The sequence below is a fragment of the Myotis myotis genome, unplaced genomic scaffold (assembly GCF_014108235.1).
Source record: "Myotis myotis isolate mMyoMyo1 unplaced genomic scaffold, mMyoMyo1.p scaffold_m19_p_1, whole genome shotgun sequence".
NCBI classification, from domain to species: Eukaryota; Metazoa; Chordata; class Mammalia; order Chiroptera; family Vespertilionidae; genus Myotis; species Myotis myotis.
This window is the reverse complement of record NW_023416313.1, coordinates 84,849,912-84,867,930: the sequence shown is the minus strand read 5'-3', so window position 1 is coordinate 84,867,930 and position 18,019 is coordinate 84,849,912. Positions and strand designations below refer to the sequence as shown.

General features: G+C 42.4%; 1 protein-coding gene across 10 annotated transcripts in view; it reads left to right on the top strand.

Annotated features, from left to right (window-relative positions):
- Positions 1 to 18,019, top strand: part of SEC24B (SEC24 homolog B, COPII coat complex component) — a 91,440-nt gene that overhangs the window by 19,055 nt on the left and 54,366 nt on the right. For all 10 annotated transcript variants that reach the window (XR_004973301.1, XM_036343526.1, XM_036343535.1 and 7 more), the window contains exon 2: positions 6,730 to 7,479. Coding sequence is in view for 9 of the 10 variants with exons in the window: in XM_036343526.1 (XP_036199419.1) it covers positions 6,730 to 7,479 (750 nt within the window). In the remaining variant the exon portion in view is untranslated. The remainder of the gene's footprint in view (positions 1 to 6,729; positions 7,480 to 18,019) is intronic.

Sequence of the window (18,019 nt, the reverse complement as noted above, 5' to 3'; positions counted from 1 at the left end):
AGCCAGCCGGATTTAGTGTAGTGAGGAGCCACAGATCATTGTTTAAAAGTATGGACTTAAGCCAGATACTTGATTCAAATCCCAGCCCCGTTACTTTCTGTGATTGTGATTACTAAATGGCTTAATATCTGTGCCTCATTTATCTTATTTATAGAGTGAGTATAATGATACTGTTTACTTCTAGAGGCTGTGAGGAGGATTAAAGAAATGTGTGTGAAAGAAAAAGAAATGTGTGTGTGTGTGTGTGTAGAAAGAGAGCACACATTTAGAACAGTGAGTGCCATAGTGAAAATGTTTAATAATAGACTATTAACAAAATTAATGAAATGATTAATGTTAATTTTAATTATATATATATATACATATATATATATATATATATATATATATATATATATATATTAGGCATATATATATGCCTAATATGCAAAATGTTCCCTTGGGAGTTTAACCGACTGGGAGTTCGATCGCTCACTATGACGTGCACTGACCACCAGGGGGTGGCATGGATTGAAGGGAGGCCCCAGCCGGCAGCCACTAGGGACCCTACCCATGCTTGAATTTCATGCACTGGGCCTCTAGTGATAAAATAAATGCCTTCTATCGTGATCTAAGATTAAAAAATATTTTTTTTTTATTTATTTATTTTATATATATTTTATTGATTTTTCACAGAGAGGAAGGGAGAGAGATAGAGTCAGAAACATCGATGAGAGAGAAACATCGATCAGCTGCCTCTTGCACATCCCCCACTGGGGATGTGCCCGCAACCCAGGTACATGCCCTTGACCGGAATCGAACCCGGGACCTCTCAGTCCGCAGGCCGACGCTCTATCCACTGAGCCAAACCGGTTTCGGCTAAGATTAAAAAATATTAAAGTGAAAGTATTAAAAGCATCAGAGGAAAACATAGGTATATAGTTTTATAATACTACTAGTGGCCCAGTGCACAAAATTCATGCACGGGGGGGGGGGGGTCCCTCAGCCCAGCCTGCACCCTCTACAATTAGGGACCCCTTGGGGGATGTCCGACTGCTGGTTCAGGCCCGATTAGGATCCCGCTGGCCCCTAATCGCTCGCCTGCCTGATCGCCCCTAACTGCCTCTGCCTGCCTGCCTGATTGCCCCAACCCCTCTGCCTGCCTGCCTGCCTGATCACCCCTAACTGTCCTCCCCTGCCAGCCTGATCTCACCCCCAATGGCCCTCCCCTGCTGACCTGGTCACCCCCAGCTACACTCCCCTGCCGGCCTGATCGCCCCTAACTGTCTCTGCCTCAGCCCCTCACCTCCCTGGTTTTGTCCGGAAGGAAGTCGGACGTCTGGAAGATGGCCGGTCGACCCGGTCTAATTAGCATATTACCCTTTTAGTAGTATAGATAGATTATATAGGATAGGATTGCTTAAATTGGGGGGGGGGGGGGGGGGGGGGGGCCAGAAAGCCTTTTCAGCAGAAGGAGATGCTCTTTTTTTTTTTTTTTTTTTTTTTTTAAATATATTTTATTGAGTTTTTACAGAGAGGAAAGGAGAGAGATAGAGAGTTAGAAACATCAATGAGAGAGAAACATCGACCAGCTGCCTCCTGCACACTCCCCACCGGGGACGTGCCCGCAACCAAGGTACATGCCCTTGACCGGAATCGAACCTGGGACCCTTCAGTCCGCAGGCTGATGCTCTATCCACTGAGCCAAACCGGTCTTGGCAGAAGGAGATGCTCTTGGCAGACAAAAATATACAATCCCTTTATCTGAACTGATAGCCAGCCATATGCACTATACTGCCAAACTGGTCATTAAGAAATTGAACTGCTTTCTTACACCTTACACCAAACAGCTGTTGCCCTTAAAACTCCTCCTCAGCCCCCACCTTAGGATCTGCCTTCGCAGTTCACCCAGATTAGGTTCTGATTGGTTGGTTTCTATGCCAGTCAGCGGCTAAAGCTCCGCCTTCTAGGTAGCCATTGGCTCCTCGCACTTCACCCAAATGTGGTTCTGATTGGTTGGTTCCTATGCCAGTCAGCATCTCCGGGCCTATCTCCGGGTCTGATTAGAGAGGTGGGGCTGATCAGCAGCTGCCCCAGGCTGCTGGTGTGCAGGCCGAACTGCTGACCTCTCGGATAGAGAGAGAGGCATGGCTGCTGGCGAGGCCCGGGAGAAAGAGAGAGGCAAGGACTGATCAGCAGCTGCCACAGAGGCTGCAGATCTGACCCTACGTCTCTTTCTGGGCCTTGCCAGCAGCCGCGGCAGCTGCTGATTAGCCCCGCCTCTCTCTCTACCCGAGAGGTCAGCAGTTCAGCCCGCTTGCCAGTCCATGCCCACCCGAACCTGCTGCGTGTGCAGCCTGGCGTTTGGTTGTCTCTTCAGTTGTTTTGGATGTTACAGACCCTGGCTTTTTTTAATATATAGGTGGGGAAGGTTCCACTCTAAGAATGATTTAAAAATTTATCAAGCAGCCTGGCCAGTTTGCTTCAGTGGTTGAGTGTTGACCCATAAACCAAGGGGTCACCAGTTCTATTCCCAGTCTGGGCACATAACCTGCGTTGTGGGCAGCTCCCCAGTAGGGGATGTACAGGAGGCAGTTCATCAATGTTTCTCTCTCATCGATGTTTCTGTCTCTTCCTCTTTCTTCCTTTCTCTCTAAAAATCAATAAAAACATATTATCAAAAAAATTTATCAGCCGAAACCGGTTTGGCTCAGTGGATAGAGCGTCGGCCTGCGGACTGAAAGGTCCCGGGTTCGATTCCGGTCGGGGGCATGTGCCTGGGTTGCGGGCATATCCCCAGTGGGAGATGTGCAGGAGGCAGCTGATCGATGTTTCTCTCTCATCGATGTTTCTGACTCTCTATCTCTCTCCCTTCCTCTCTGTGGAAAATCAATAAAATATATTTAAAAAAAAAAAAATTTATCAAACACGATTGTACTACATAATAGTCGAGATACTATAGCAAACGATACCATGAATTAAGTCAAAAGATAAACAGTAACCTGAGGGAAAATATATACAGCACATAAAATAAAAGATTACTTTCTTAGTATGCAAGAGCATTCATAAATCATAAGGAAAACATAACACTATGGAAAAGGGCAAATAACAGGAAGATATTTAAATGGTTAAGAAATATTTGAGAAGATTCTCAGCATCACTGAAAAGTTAAGTACTGCAAACAAAAATTTTTTTTTATTTATCAAACTGTCAAAGATTAAAATGCCACTCAGTGTTGGGAAGATGAGACATTCTTAAGCATTATTGATGGGAGGTGTAAATTTATAGATCTTTTTGGAGAGATATTTGGCAATAATGGTCAATTTTAAAAGCCCTGGCTGGTGTGACTTGGTTGGTTGGACCATTATCCCATATGGAGAGGTTGTGAGTTTGATCCACAGTAGGGGCATGTATATGAGGCAGCCCACCGATGTTTCTCTAACTAAGTGGTTCTCAACCTTCCTAATGCCGCAACCCTTTAGAACAGTTCCTCATGTTGTGGTGACCCTCAATTTCATTGTTACAAATTAAACATAATTAAAGCATAGTATGCTTTAATCACAAAACAATATGTAATTATATATGTGTTTTCCAATGGTCTTAGGCGACCCCAGTGAAAGGGTCGTTTGACCCCCAAAGGTGTCGCAACCCACAGGTTGAGAACCCCTGCTCTAACACATCATTGTTACTCTCCCTTCCCCTGGGTGGATTGAAAAAAAAAAAAAAAAGCACAAACCCTTTGAACCTCCAGTTTCACTTCTAGGAACTTATCCTAGAAATTCATCAAAGAAGTTGGCCTCATAAATATAAATTAATTCACTCTCTGAAATAAATATCTGTCAATGGGGATTTAGTAAATAATATATCTCTACAATGAAATAGTATATAGAAGACCCTTAAGGTATCTAGGATATAGTAAGTTAAAAAAGTAAGTTGCAGAACTGTAATATGAAATGTGTGTTTAAAAAAGTATATATGCTTACTAGAGGCCTGGTGCAAAAAATTCGTGCACAGGGAGTGGGGGTGTCCCTCAGCCCGCCTGCACCCTCTCCAATCTGGGATACCCTCACAATTTGGGACTGCTGGCTTCTAACTACTCGCCTGCCTGTCTGCCTGATTGCCCCTAACCGCTTCTGCCTGCCAGCCTGATTGATGCCTAACCCTAACCCCAACTGCCTTCCCCTGCCAGCCCGATCGCCCCCAACTGCCCTCTCCTGCCAACCTGGTCACATCCAACTGCCCTCCCCTGCCGGCCATCTTGTGGTGGCCACCTTGTGATGACGTTGCACGAGGGTGCGACGCCACCTAGGCTTTTATTATATAGGATATATATATTGCATATTATATATTCATTGGTAAGATACATAAGAAACCATTAGCCTTAGCTGGTTTGGCTCAGTGAATAAAGCGTCAGCTCATGAACTGAAAGGTCCTGGGTTCGGTTCTGGTCAAGGTCACATACCTTGGTTGCAGGCACGATCCCTGGCCCTGGTCAGGGCGTGTGTGTGGGAGGCAACCAAATGATGTGTCTCTCTCACATTGATGTTTCTCTCCCTGTCTCTCCCCCTTCCCTTATTCTCTCTAAAAATCAATGGAAAAATACCCTCGAGTGAGGATCTACACTAATAAAAGAGAAACATGGTAATTGGCGTATGACCGCTACCCTTCCCATTGGCTAATCAGGACAATATGCAAATAAACTGTCAGCCAAGACGGCGGCCGGCAGCCAGGCAGTTGGAAACTAACATGAGGCTTGCTTGCTTCAGTGACGGAGGACTCCAACGTTCCCTGCCGGCTGCTGCAGGCCTCTGAGCCTGCAGTTTCAAACATTGTAACAAATATAGAACGCCCAGAAACCAGCTTTCAGCCGGCTGGGATCTCAGAGCTGGGATCTCAGCGCTGGAGTTGATACAGAGTTTTGAGAACCGAAACAAACCAGATACCTGCTTTCAGGAGCGGAGGCCTAAGAGCTGGAGCCTCAGAGCTAAAGCTGGCCCAGAATTTAAAAAAAAAGAAAAAAAGGAGCAGTTGGGAGCTTCAGTCCCAGCCTGAAAACAGCCCTCAGCCCCTCACCCAGACTGGCCAGGCACCCCAGTGGGGACCCCCACCCTGAAGGGTGTGTGACCAGCTGCAAACAGCCATCATCCCCTTATCCAGGCTGGCCAGGCACCCCAGTGGGGACCCCCACCCTGATCCAGGACACCCTTCAGGGCAAACCAGCCGGCCCCCACCCGTGCACCAGGCCTCTATTCTATATAGTAAAAGGGTAATATGCCTCCCAGCACTGGGATCAGCAGAGCTGAGGGGCCTCCCGGCACCGGGATCAGTGTGACAGGGGGCAGCGCCCAAACCCCCTGATTGCCCTGCGGCTCTGTGTGTGACAGGGGGCAGGGCCACAACCTCCCTATCGGCCCTGCTCTGTTCGTGACAGGGGAAGGCGCCCCAACCCCCTGATCGACCCTGCTCTTTGGGTGATAGAGGGCGGCGCCCCAACCCCTCCCCCCCTCCCCCCACGGGCCCTGCTCTGGGGTAGAGCCATAACCTCCCCATCGGCCCTGCCCTGAGTGTGACAGTGGCGGCACCCCACCCTCCTGATCCGCCCTGCTCTGTGGGTTATAGAGGGCGGCGCCCCAACCCCCTGATCCGCCCTGCTCTGTGTGTGACAGGGAGCGATGTACCAACTCCCCTATTGGCCCTACTCTGTGCGTGACAGGGGATGGCACCACAACCCCCCAATTGGCCCTACTCTGAGCGTGACTGAGGGTGGCATCGCAACCTCCCAATCTGCCCTGCTCTGTGCATGACAGAGGCCTGCTCTGAGCCCAGCCAGGGGCTGCACCTAGGGATTGGGCCTGCCCTCTGCCACCCGGGAGCAGGCCTAAGCCAGCAGGTCGTTATCTCCCAAGGGGTCCCAGACTGCGAGAGGGCACAGGCCGGGCTGAGGGACCCCCCTCCCCCCCGAGTGCACAAATTTTTGTGTACCGGGCCTCTAGTTAATAATAAAAAAAAGAAACCATTAGCACTGGCTATGTTGCTACTTTTCATAGTTTTATTAAAAAGGTATAAAAAGATTTGAACTTCTTCTAAGCTGGTATTAGTTATCAATTACAGCATAGTAAAATACTCCAAACTTAGCAACTTAAAACAACAAATATTTAATCTCATAGTTTCTTAGGGACATGTACTTGGAAATGGCCTACCTGAGCGGTTCTGTCTTGGGGTCTTACGAGATTGTAATCAAGCTGTCACCTGGGATGTAGTTATCTCAAGATGAGTAGGTAGGAAGAATCTGCTTCCATGCTCATTCATGTGGTTGTTGGCAGGCCTCAGTTTCTCTTTGGCTGTTGACCAGAGAGTTTAATTCCTCACCACATGAACTTCTCTGGGGGGTGCATCACTGTTTGGCAGGTTTGTTCTTCCTGATTAAGTGATCCAAGAGAAAGAGCCAACACCCATGGCTAGGCAAACGTTGGAAGTGATAGACCATTCATTACCTTTGCTATATGGTATTGGTCACACCGACCAATTCTGATACTTTGTGGGAGGGTGTGAATACCAGGAGGAAGGATCGTTGGAGGCCATTTTGGAGACTAGTTATCACAGTGGATCTATAACAGTATATATCTATCTTTTGAAACAATTTGTGATTATGGAGAAGTAAATTAATTGGGCAACATTTAGATGGGATCTGTGCTTAAAAATTAGTTATCTCCTTACCAATCCCTGTAAATATTTGCTTTTCTTTTTCAGGTCCAGCACAGAATCAAATGCAGATTCCATCTGGTTATGGAGTGTATCCTCAAAACTATAGTGCTCCCTCAGGACATTGCTTTCAAGGACCTGGGAAAATGACCTCATTGCCGTTGGATGACCAGTGTGGTGATTACTACTCTGGTCTCTATGCAGTACCCACACAAAATGTGGTGACTCCTAAAACTACAAACCAACAAGCAGGAGCACAGCAGATTTATGGCAGAGCTCCTCCTGCCCCTCACAATGTGGGGTCCACTCCAGAATATTTCCAAGGTGCCGCATCATCAGCATCTCATTTGTATACGAGTGCCTCCCAGCCATACTCCTCTCTTGTGAATCATTATAGTGGTCCAGCTATGTACTCTGCCAACTCTTCTGCTGTTTCTCAGGGATTTCCCTCTACTTGTGGTCACTATGCTGTGTCAACTGTTTCTAATGCTGTGTACCCTAGTGTTTCATATCCCTCTCTGCCTGCTGGTGAGCCATATGGGCAACAAATGTTTACCTCACAGAATGCTTCAACTGTCAGACCAGTCAGAGATAATTCATTTTCTAGTCAAAATACGGCTCTCAGCCATCCATCACCACTTCCACCTCCACCATCACAACAGTACCACCAGCAGCAGAGTCTTTCAGGATACAGTACTCCCTCATGGTCAGCTTCAGGCCCTCCGTCAACTCAAGACAATCTCGTCCGAAACCACACTGGTTCCCTGACTCCAGCCAACAACAACCCAACAAACACCGGTAGGTTGAATGAAAAGTTCACCAAAGCATGGCTGAAAACCAGTGAGTTTCCAACCAGGTTTTTATTTGCATGAAAGAGATGATATGGCCTAATGGAAAAATTGGAAATTAGCTCACTTAATTAATTAATTTGCTTTATTTCTTATAGTATTTTGCATCACCTTTCGCCCTTCACCCAACTATCTGCCTCATGTTCCTTGACATGATTGGGATCTCAGTCAATATTTCTGGATTTGTTTTATGCTTCTGCAGTAATTGTCTTCAATGTGAGTTAGATATAGGGCAAATGGAAGGGTCCATTTGGGGATATGCTTTGTTAGTCACTATATATATATATTTATACACACACACACACACACACACACACACACAATAATTCAAGTTGGGACAGTTACTATGCCAGCCAGAGCCCAACTCACTTTAGAAAAGATAATGGGCTGCAATAGACAATACTAGTTTCTCTTTGTTGGTGCCTACTGGTGACTTTCACAGAAGATGTATTTCCTAGACATTAAAGCTGATGTGTATTTTTATTTACAAATTGGTAAGTTAGGATAAAGGATGGGGAACAAGAGAAGAGATGCATGAACAATACCCTTTAGTTAGTCATTCTGACATTCCTAAACCAAGATGTAGTTCAATTTATTAGTTTAAAAATTATAAATGTAAGTATGTAGTCTTTTTAGTGTGGGGTTTTCCATAGGCTATTCTCATTTTAATCCAAGTTGCGAACTTGAACTTCACAAAACATGCTCTTGAACTGAATGAAAACATATAGGAAGAATGGGAATTGGTAAAGCTTTATTTTTTGAATGATGTCCTTAGATTGTACATCAAAATCTGGATAGCCATATGTCAGGGCTATTGTAGGAAAATACGTTTTTATCGATTTTTTTTAGAGAGAGGGGAAAGGTGAGGGTAGAGAAAGAGAAACATCAGTAAGAGAAGAACATCATTGATCGGCTGCCTCCTGCAAACACCCCTACTAGGGATCAAGCCCGCAACCCAGGCATGTGCCCTGACCAGGAATCAACTGGCAAATTCTTGGTTCCTGGGTCGACGCTCAACAGCTGAGCCACATTGGCCAAGCTAGAAAAGTAGTCCTTCCTGGGCAATTAGCGCACATTTTTAAATATAAAACCAGACCTATAGAATATTAGATCTGAATTGTACACTTGAGATCATCTTTTCTTTCATTGCTATGTCATTTAGAAACACTTTTTAGCTTTTCAAGCAACTAATAGTGGTTTAAACAAAGAAGGTGTTTTTCTCACTAAGCCAGCCGTGGGCAAACTACGGCCCGCGGGCTGGATCCGGCCAGTTTGAAATGAATAAAACTAAAAAAAAAAAAAAAAAAAGACCGTACCCTTTTATGTAATGATGTTTACTTTGAATTTATATTAGTTCACACAAACACTCCATCCATGCTTTTGTTCCAGCCCTCCGGTCCAGTTTAAGAACCCATTGTGGCCCTCGAGTCAAAAAGTTTGCCCGCCCCTGCACTAAGCAGTCTAGAGGAATTCAGTATATCCACATCTCCCCAGTGTCTCTTCTGTCTTCCCACTCCACCATTCTTAGCGCGTTTGTTTGTAGATGAACAAGATAGCATCTGTACCTGTAGACATCAAGTCAGAGTTAAAAGCAGTGACTGATTCTTGCATAAGTCAGACTAAAGCATTGTCACAGTTCTCAAAACTGGCTGTGCACCAGAATCACTTGCACAGATTGTGATCTTCACCCCCAGCTTACTGAACTAGACCAGAATCTCCTGGATAATCTTGGGAATCTGTATCTCTAGCTTGATCTCAAGGGATGCCTAGTAACAAATCCAAATTCTACTGTAGTCCTTTACTTTTGTTTTATACCTGAGGAAAGCTATCCAAGTTGGGATGCTTGTGGTCATTAATGTTAGAAACAAGCTTGTCCTGGAGCTCAGTTTCTTCTAATTCTCAGTCTGCCCTTCTCAGAACCAGTGCTTTCTGGCCCCTGGAAATTCTGTTTTCTTTACTCTTTAGTCCTTTTACAGATCAGCTTATCTAAGGTCCCTCTGACTTAAGGATTTTGTGACTTTCATAACAAAAAATGAAATACAGGTAATTCCTTTCTTTTTTTTTTTTTAAATACATTTTTTATTGATTTCAGAGAGGAAGGAAGAGGGAGATAGAAACACCCACGATGAGAGAGAATCATGGACCTACTACCTCCTGCAAGTCCTGCCCTGTGGGTCAAGCCCACAACCTGGGCATGTGCCCTTGACCAGAATTGAACCTGGGGCCTTTCAGTTCGCAGGCCGACGCTCTATCCACTGAGCCAAGTCAGTTAGGGTGTTAATTCCTGTCTTATTTCTGAGATGGTACCCTGGATGGAACCAATTTATACTGACATGTAGGATCAGGGAAATAGGGGACCACTTGGCTGATGAACAGAATACCTAATTGGAAAGAGCTTTATCACTGAAAAAAATACTGAATAAAGAGTAGGAATTTACAAAATTACCTTCTATTTAAACAACTGTATGAATTGGTTCTTTAGGCAGAGAGATGGGATATATTTTCGCTCTTTTAATCCCAGTACTATACTGTGAAAACCATAATAAATATAATTTTAGGAGTTAATTTGTGTAGCCCTAACTGTTTTGTGCTCAGTGGTTAGAACATCAGACTGAAGGGTCTCAGGTCCAATTCCAGTCAAGAGAATGTATCTTGGTTGCAGACTGGATCCCTGGACCTGCACATTGATGCTTCTCTCTGTGTGTCTCTCCCCCTTCCTCGCTCTAAAAAAAAAGGGGGGGGGGGAATAATTTCCTCAGGTAGGATTAGCAAAAAAAGAGGAATTTGTGTTAAGAAGTGTGTGTGTGTTTTTGCCCTGGCTGGTGTGCTCAGTGGTGAGAGTGCTATCCTGTGCATTTGGTGCTTCAGTTCGATTCCAGATCAGGGCACATACCCAGGTTGCAGGTTGGATCCTCAGTCAGGACACATGGGTGAGGCAACAGTGGATGTCTCTCTTTGTTTCTCTCCCTCCCTGCCTTCCCCCTTCCCCACACTCTCTCTGGAATCAATGGAAAAAATGTCCTTGGGTGAGGATTTTTTTTTAAGTGTTTTTGTTTCTTTGCTTTTTTAAATTTTATATTGTTAAATTACTTTTAAATAGTTCAGGGGTTGACAAATATGTCAAGTTAATATGACCATTTCAAAACAAATAAAGAGGTCACTTTAAACCGATTTTAAGATTAAATATTACGGAAGTTCCCAAACTTCCTCAGGTGCTGTATCTCAGTATTTTTTCCACAGTATCCCAAGTAACTTAGTGGTAATAGTTCATAAGGTATTTGACAGATGGCACTGTGTTTCTATTAAAAACTTAAAATTTTCCCTCAAACTCTTGAGTTTGTTTAAATACAAAGTTTGGGAACCATGGAAATACTGATTTTAATTTTCCAGAAAGACAGGCGACTTAATTGTTTTGGAACTCTTAAATTATTGTCAGATTAAAATTAGAATCTTAGGTATTAAACATAGTTTTGTGTGAAATTCAACTTTTGAGTAATTGACAAAATGATTCCATTTTTAAGTTACTTGATTATACTAGTTTCATTTATAAGCATAGTAAAACTTCTTAAGCAATTTGTAAAGGATTGGAGATCCAAAAGCATAAGTCTGAGTTAAGTGATTATAAAAAAATAAGCCGTTACTTTTTTAGGCAGTTGATGAATTCATATTCAAAAACATGGAATAAAAAGACCTTTAAATGTTATTTCATTTGCCTCTTTATTTTAGAAAATCGTGTTAGTATGTATAATTTAGCACTAAAGCTTCAGATTATTTTATTAAAATGTATCCAAAGTATGTATGTTTTGGATGCTATGTTTGGTTATTAACGTAGGATGAAATTTTGGCTAGTAGGCCATTAAAATTTTTTTAAGCTGTCGCTATAATTCAGATTATCAAATTCAGAAGCTCTTTTTTAGCTTTTGGTGAAGTTGGTTGAGTGTGTGACTTTGATATATAAAGGTACCTTTTTTTGACAGCAAGATGAATACTGAAATTCTGTAGATTAAAGTCATTTTCTTAAATTTTTTTATTTGTTTTAAAATTGTATTTATTTTTTCAATTACTGTTGGTATTCAGTGTTATATTAATTTCAGGTGCAGCATACCAGTAGTGGTTAGACATTTATATAATTTACGAAGTGATCGCTACCCCCCCCACTCTCCCCTCCCCGCCCCAGAAGACTAGTATTCACTTGGTACCATACATTGTTATTACAATATTATTGACTATATTCCCTATGCTGAACTTTACATCCTCATGACTGTTTTTGTAACTATCAATTTGTGCTTCTTAATCCCTTTTAAGGTTTTCAACCAGCCCCCAAACCCCACCCATCTGGCAACCATCAGTTTGTTCTCTGTTTCTAAGTCTGTTTTGTTTTTTCTTGTTTGTTTTGTTCTTTAGATTCCACATATAAGTGAAAACAAATGGTATTTGTCTTTCTCTGTTTTACTTATTTTACTTAGCATAATAACCTCTGGTCCACCTATGTTGTCACAAATGATAAGATTTCTTTCTTTTTTATGGCTTAATATTCCAATGTATATATGCACCACATTTTCTTTATTTAATCTTCTGTTGATGGGCACTTAGATTGCTTCCATATCTTGGCTATTGTAAATAGTGCTGCAGTGAACATAGGACTGCATAGATCTTTTCAAATTAGTGTTTTGGATTTCTTCAGATAAATGCCCAGAAGTGGAATTTGTGGGTCATAAGGTAATTCTATTTTTAATTTTGTGAGCAACCTTTATACTGTTTACCGTAGTGGCTACACCAATTTGCAATCCCACCAACAATGCACAAGGGTTCCTTTTCTACATACCTTCCCCAATAATTACTGTTTGTTGATGAATGATGATAGCCATTCTGACAGGTGTGAGTTGATACCTCATTGTGGTTTTGATTTGCATTCTTCTGATGATTAGTGACATTGAGCATCTTTTCATGTGTCTGTTGGCCATCTCAATGTCCTCTTTGGAGAAGTGTGTATTCAGGTCTTCTGTCCATTTTCTTTTCTTTTCTTTTTTTAATTAATCCTCACGAGAGGATTTTTTTTTCCCCATTGATTTTTAGGGAGTGGAAGTGAGGGACTAGGGGGAAAGAGAGAAACTTTGAATTGAGTAGGACACATCAATTGTTTGCCTCCTGCACACACTCCAACGGGGGCTGAGGATTGAAGCTGCAACTTAGGTTGCAACCCAGGCATGTGCCTTTGGCCAGGATTTGAACCCATGAGCCAGGGCATCTTCTGCCCATTTTTTAATTGGGTTGTTTATTTTTGGGTGGTAAGTTGTATGATTTCCTTGTAAATTTTGTATATTAACTGCTTATTGGATTTATCATTGGCGAATCTCTTCTCCCAATTGGTAAGTTGTCTTTGTGTTTTGTTGATGATTTCCTTTGCTGTGCAAATAGTCTTTAGTTTGATGCAGTCCCATTTGTTTATTTTTTATTTTGTTTCCCTTGCCTGAAGAGATATATCAGAAAAAAATATATTATTAAGATGCGGTGTCAGAGAGTTTACTGCTTAGGTTTTCTTTGAGGAGTTCTATGGCTTTGGGTCTTACATTTAAGTCTTCAATCTATTTTTGAGATTTTTCTTGTATGTGGTGTAAGGAAGTGGTCTTTCCTTTTTTCATGTATCAGTCTAGTTTTTCCAATACCATTTATTGAATAGACTATCTTTATTCCATTGTATATTTTTGCCTTTTTTGTTATAGATTAATTGACCATATAGGCTTGGGTTTATTTCTGGACTCTCTATTTTGCTCCATTGCCATTCTGATTACTATAGCTTTGTAGTATAGTTAGAATTCAGTTGGCGTGATACCTCCAACTTTGTTCTTTCTCAAGAATGCTGTGGCTATTTGGGGGTCATTTGTGGTTCCATATAAATTTTAGAATTATTTGTTCTATTTCTGTGAAAAATGCCATTGGTATTTTGATAGGGATTGCATTACATCTGTAGATTGTTTTGGGTAGTATGGACATTTTAGTGATGTTAATTCTTTCTGTCCATGAGCATGGTATATGAAAAAGCACATCATTTTTAAAATCAGCAAGATAAATCTTGTTGCCAAGACCTAGAATTTTGTCAGAAAAATTATTCTTATTAAAATTATTTTTACTAAGTCTTGCTTAACTAGGACCACATATTGACAGCATATTACAAAATAATACTGTGAGTAATGTACAATTTTATAAAACAAGAACCAGTTAAAAGCCACTTATAAAATAATAATAAACATTTACATATTCATTGTATAAAAATCTACAGCATACATGATACTAACATAATCACTGCTAAGGTAATATCATATGTATTATGTTAGAGTGGTGATATCCCTAAGGAAAAGCAAAATAAATACCTGTAGGAGATGATTATCTAGACAAAGAAACCCAAGTTAGAAATAAATTAGAAAACTATATTAGAAGTATAAATAGTACAGTAAAGAGATTATTTTCATCTTTGGAAACTTGTGAAGTTGCAGAATTGCAACCTGGGAGTACAATTTCGCTCCTTACACTCTTCTTCAGTTTTTCCAAAGCTACTCTTGGGTCTTATCATCTTTCTTCAACTTTGTACCTCCCAATTGTAAATTTTTCTACATTTACTCCTTCTCTAAGCTCAGAATATGAGATGATGATCTATGTGAACACTTCCTTCAGATCTTGGCTTTTTTGTTTATCTTGTCTCGTGTGTCAGTTTTCTAGGTTCTGCTGGGATGTACCATTACAAAGGTGAGAGGAGTTGATGGAAGAAAAACTTAAGCTTGGTCCTGTGTGGTCCAGCAGCCATCAGTTTTAAGCAAAGTGGTTACACTGTCAGATTTATATTTCAGAACTTTCTTCTATGAGCAGTGTGATAGATAGACTGGAGTAGGAAGAACTTGGAGAGAAGAAGAAAGCTAGGATGAAATTACTAAAATTATCTAGGTGAAGGATGATGAATTGGGCTGATACTCCTTTACTAGAAAATAAAAGGCAGATGACAGGTGATTTTAAGGATTTGTTGATATAGTTTATAAAGGAAATGGAAGAATAAAAGATGTCTTTTAAATTTTCTAGCTTACACAACTTAAATAGATGGTAGTGTATTAGCTAAGAATTTAATTTCCCTAGATTCAAAAGAACATTATGCGAAGCAGCTATAAGAACTAACTAGGGGGAGAAACTAAGATGGCGGCATAGATAAACACCGGGAAATTGCTGCTTCCCACAACAATCGATAAATGCATCAAAAACACAAGGTGGACACCATCCAGAACTACAGGAGGGCTGGCTGAGTGTAAATTCTACAACTAGAAGGAGAGAAAAGCACACTGCGAGCGGGAGGAGCTGCGGAGGTGGAGTGCAGAGGTACGGGGGCTCGCGCGCGCGGAAAGGGTCTGGCACCTGAGGACGCGGCTGTCTTTTTGAATCCGGAGGGAGACACAAGCTCCCAACGGCTCTGAAATCCGGTTCCGGGAAGTCTCTGGGGACCCAGGACTCATACGGGGAGATACTGGACTGTCTGGCAGCGGGCGAGCTTGAGAGCGGCTTTCCCTCAGAGGTGCTTGCAGCCATTGCCGGGACACTGGGACTCGCGAATCCTTAGGGCGGGGCTGAGGCTCCGCCATAGCTGCTTTCTCTGCCCTTTGATTTCTTGAGACCCCGCCCCGCCCAGGCTGCGGCAGAGGCTTTTGCATATGAATGCCCCGGCCATTTGCAACCTGTAATTACCTAACCGCAGCTGGGCCAGATAGACCCAGAGCTTCCAAGAGAAGGCCCAAGGCCCCACAGCGGCTTGCATTGCTACACAGCTGAGCATCATCAGGGCACTTCCAAACTCCAAAAAAAAGGAAGGGGAATCTGCAGTTCTCTTCGTAGTTCCTGCTGGGTAGCCTCAGGCAGAGGCTAAATTAGCACCTCCTTAGATCCAAGAGCCACTGTACCCAGTGGTCAGAGGGGAACCATCCAGATCACAACTCCTCAGATCCATAAGGGACACACTCAGGGTGCAGTCTCAGTGAGCACCAAAGCCCCACTGAAGCAAGTCTTGCCCCAGAAGGGTGTCTCCAGCACAGAAGTTCTCCCACTGCAGACACAGCTGATTCTCGCTGCCAATTGCCCTGGAGGTCAATTCCTCCCAGTGATCCTACAACAACCAAGGCTTAACTACAACAAGACTGAGCATACAGCCCACAAAGGGGTGCACCAAGAGTGTCCACCTCAGGTAACTGGGGAGGCTGAGCCACTGGGCCCTACAGGACACCTAGCACAGAAAGCCACTCTATCAACACAGGGAAGCAGCCAAAATGCGGAGACAAAGAAACAGGTCACAAATGGCAGAAATGGAGGAAAGCAAACGACTGGATATAGAGTTCAAGGCCACGTTTATAAGGTTTTTCAAGAATTTTATGGAAACCGCCGATAAATTTAATGAGTCCCTCAATAAGTATAGTGAGACCATGGAGGACATGAAAAAGGACCAACTAGAAATTAAGCATACACTGACTGAAATAAAGAATAATCTACGGAGATCCAACAGCAGACAAGAGGATCCCAAAAATCAAGTCAAAGATTTGAAATACAAAGAAACAAAAAATACCCAACTGAAAAAGAAAAAAGAAAAGAGATTCCAAAAATATGAAGATAGTGTAAGGAACCTCTGGGACAACTTCAAGCGTACCAACATCAGAATTATAGGGGTACCAGAAGAAGAGAGAGGGCAAGATATTGAAAACCTATTTGAAGAAATAATGACAGAAAACTTCCCCCACCTGGTGAAAGAAATAGACTTCCAAGTCCAGGAAGCGCAGAGAACCCCAAACAAAAGGAATCCAAAGAGGACCACACCAAGACACATCATAATTAAAATGCCAAGAGCAAAAGACAAAGAGAGAATCTTAAAAGCAGCAAGAGAAAGACAGTCAGTTACCTACAAGGGAGTACCCATACGACTGTCAGCTGATTTCTCAACAGAAACCATGCAGGCCAGAAGGGAGTGGCAAGAAATATTCAAAGTGATGAATAACATGAACCTGCAACCAAGATTACTTTATCCAGCAAAGCTATCATTCAGAATAGAAGGTCAGAGAAAGAGCTTCACGGATAAGAAAAAGCTAAAGGAGTTCATCACCACCAAACCAGCATTATATGAAATGCTGAAAGGTATTCTTTAAGAAGAGGAAGAAGAAAAAGGAACTCTTACCATTTGCCACAGCATGGATGGAACTGGAGAGCGGATAAATACCACATGATCTCACTCATTTGTGGAATATAATGAACAACATAAACTGATGAACAAGGACTGATCCAGAGACCGAGAGGCATTGATTGGACTGTCGGGCTTTGGAGGGAGGGTAGGGGAGGGTGGGGGTAAGGGGGAAAGATCAACCAAAGGACTTACATGCAGGCATATAGGCCTAACCAATGGACATGGACAACGGGGGGGGGGGGGGGGTGAGGGCATGAGTGGGGGGGGGGGGTAGAGGGTAACGTGGGGACAAGGACACATATGTAATATCTTAATCAATAAAAATATATTTTAAAAAAAAAGAAAAAAAGAACTAACTAGGGAACTACCTTAATTACCCTTCTCCCCCCAAATTAATTATTCTTAAATTACAAGTTGTCTCTAAATATCCCATATAGTGTAGCAGATCATTTTTCGTAATGCCAGTTTTATAAACTATCTTTTGCAGTCAAATTCTATTTTGAAAGGGCAATTTATTTGGGGGGGGGTGGGGAGTGGGCCTGTCATGCATTTATGGTCCTTGATGTTTGTAGAACTTTTCACCATTCACTTGGCAAATATTTGAAAGCCAACTATATGACAGGCATTGTTTTAATGCTAGCTGGGAGATAAAATAGTAAAAACACTTGATCCTTATGCTCAAGAAGTTTGCAAATCTGTGTGGGGAAGCAAACATTATTCAAATAAATACAAATGAATGTAAATTGTTATTATTATTTATTGTGAAACAAGAGATATTGTGGTGCTTAGCGAGTGTACTTAAGTACATGTGGGCTACTAGTCATGAAGCTTAAGGAAATTTCCCATGATATTTGACACTTGAGCAGCAGCCTGAAGGGTGAATTCTCCATGTATAAAATAAATTACATGTAGAATAAATGTTGAAATGCAAAGACAACACTTTAAAATATAACAAACTACCTCTGGAACCTTGGAGTGGGGAAGGATTTCTTAAGGACAACACACAATGCTAGCCATAAAGAATAAGCATGGTCAATGTGACTAATTTCTAAGAACTATTTTAGTTACTTTATTAAAAAATTAACTTTGCCGAAACCGGTTTGGCTCAATGGATAGAGCGTCGGCCTGCGGACTGACGGGTCCCAGGTTCGATTCCGGTCAAGGGCATGTACCTGGGTTGCGGGCACATCCCCAGTGGGGGGGGTGCAGGAGGCAGCTGATCGATGTTTCTCTCTCATTAATGTTTCTAACTCTCTATCTCTCTCCCTACCTCTCTGTGAAAAATCAA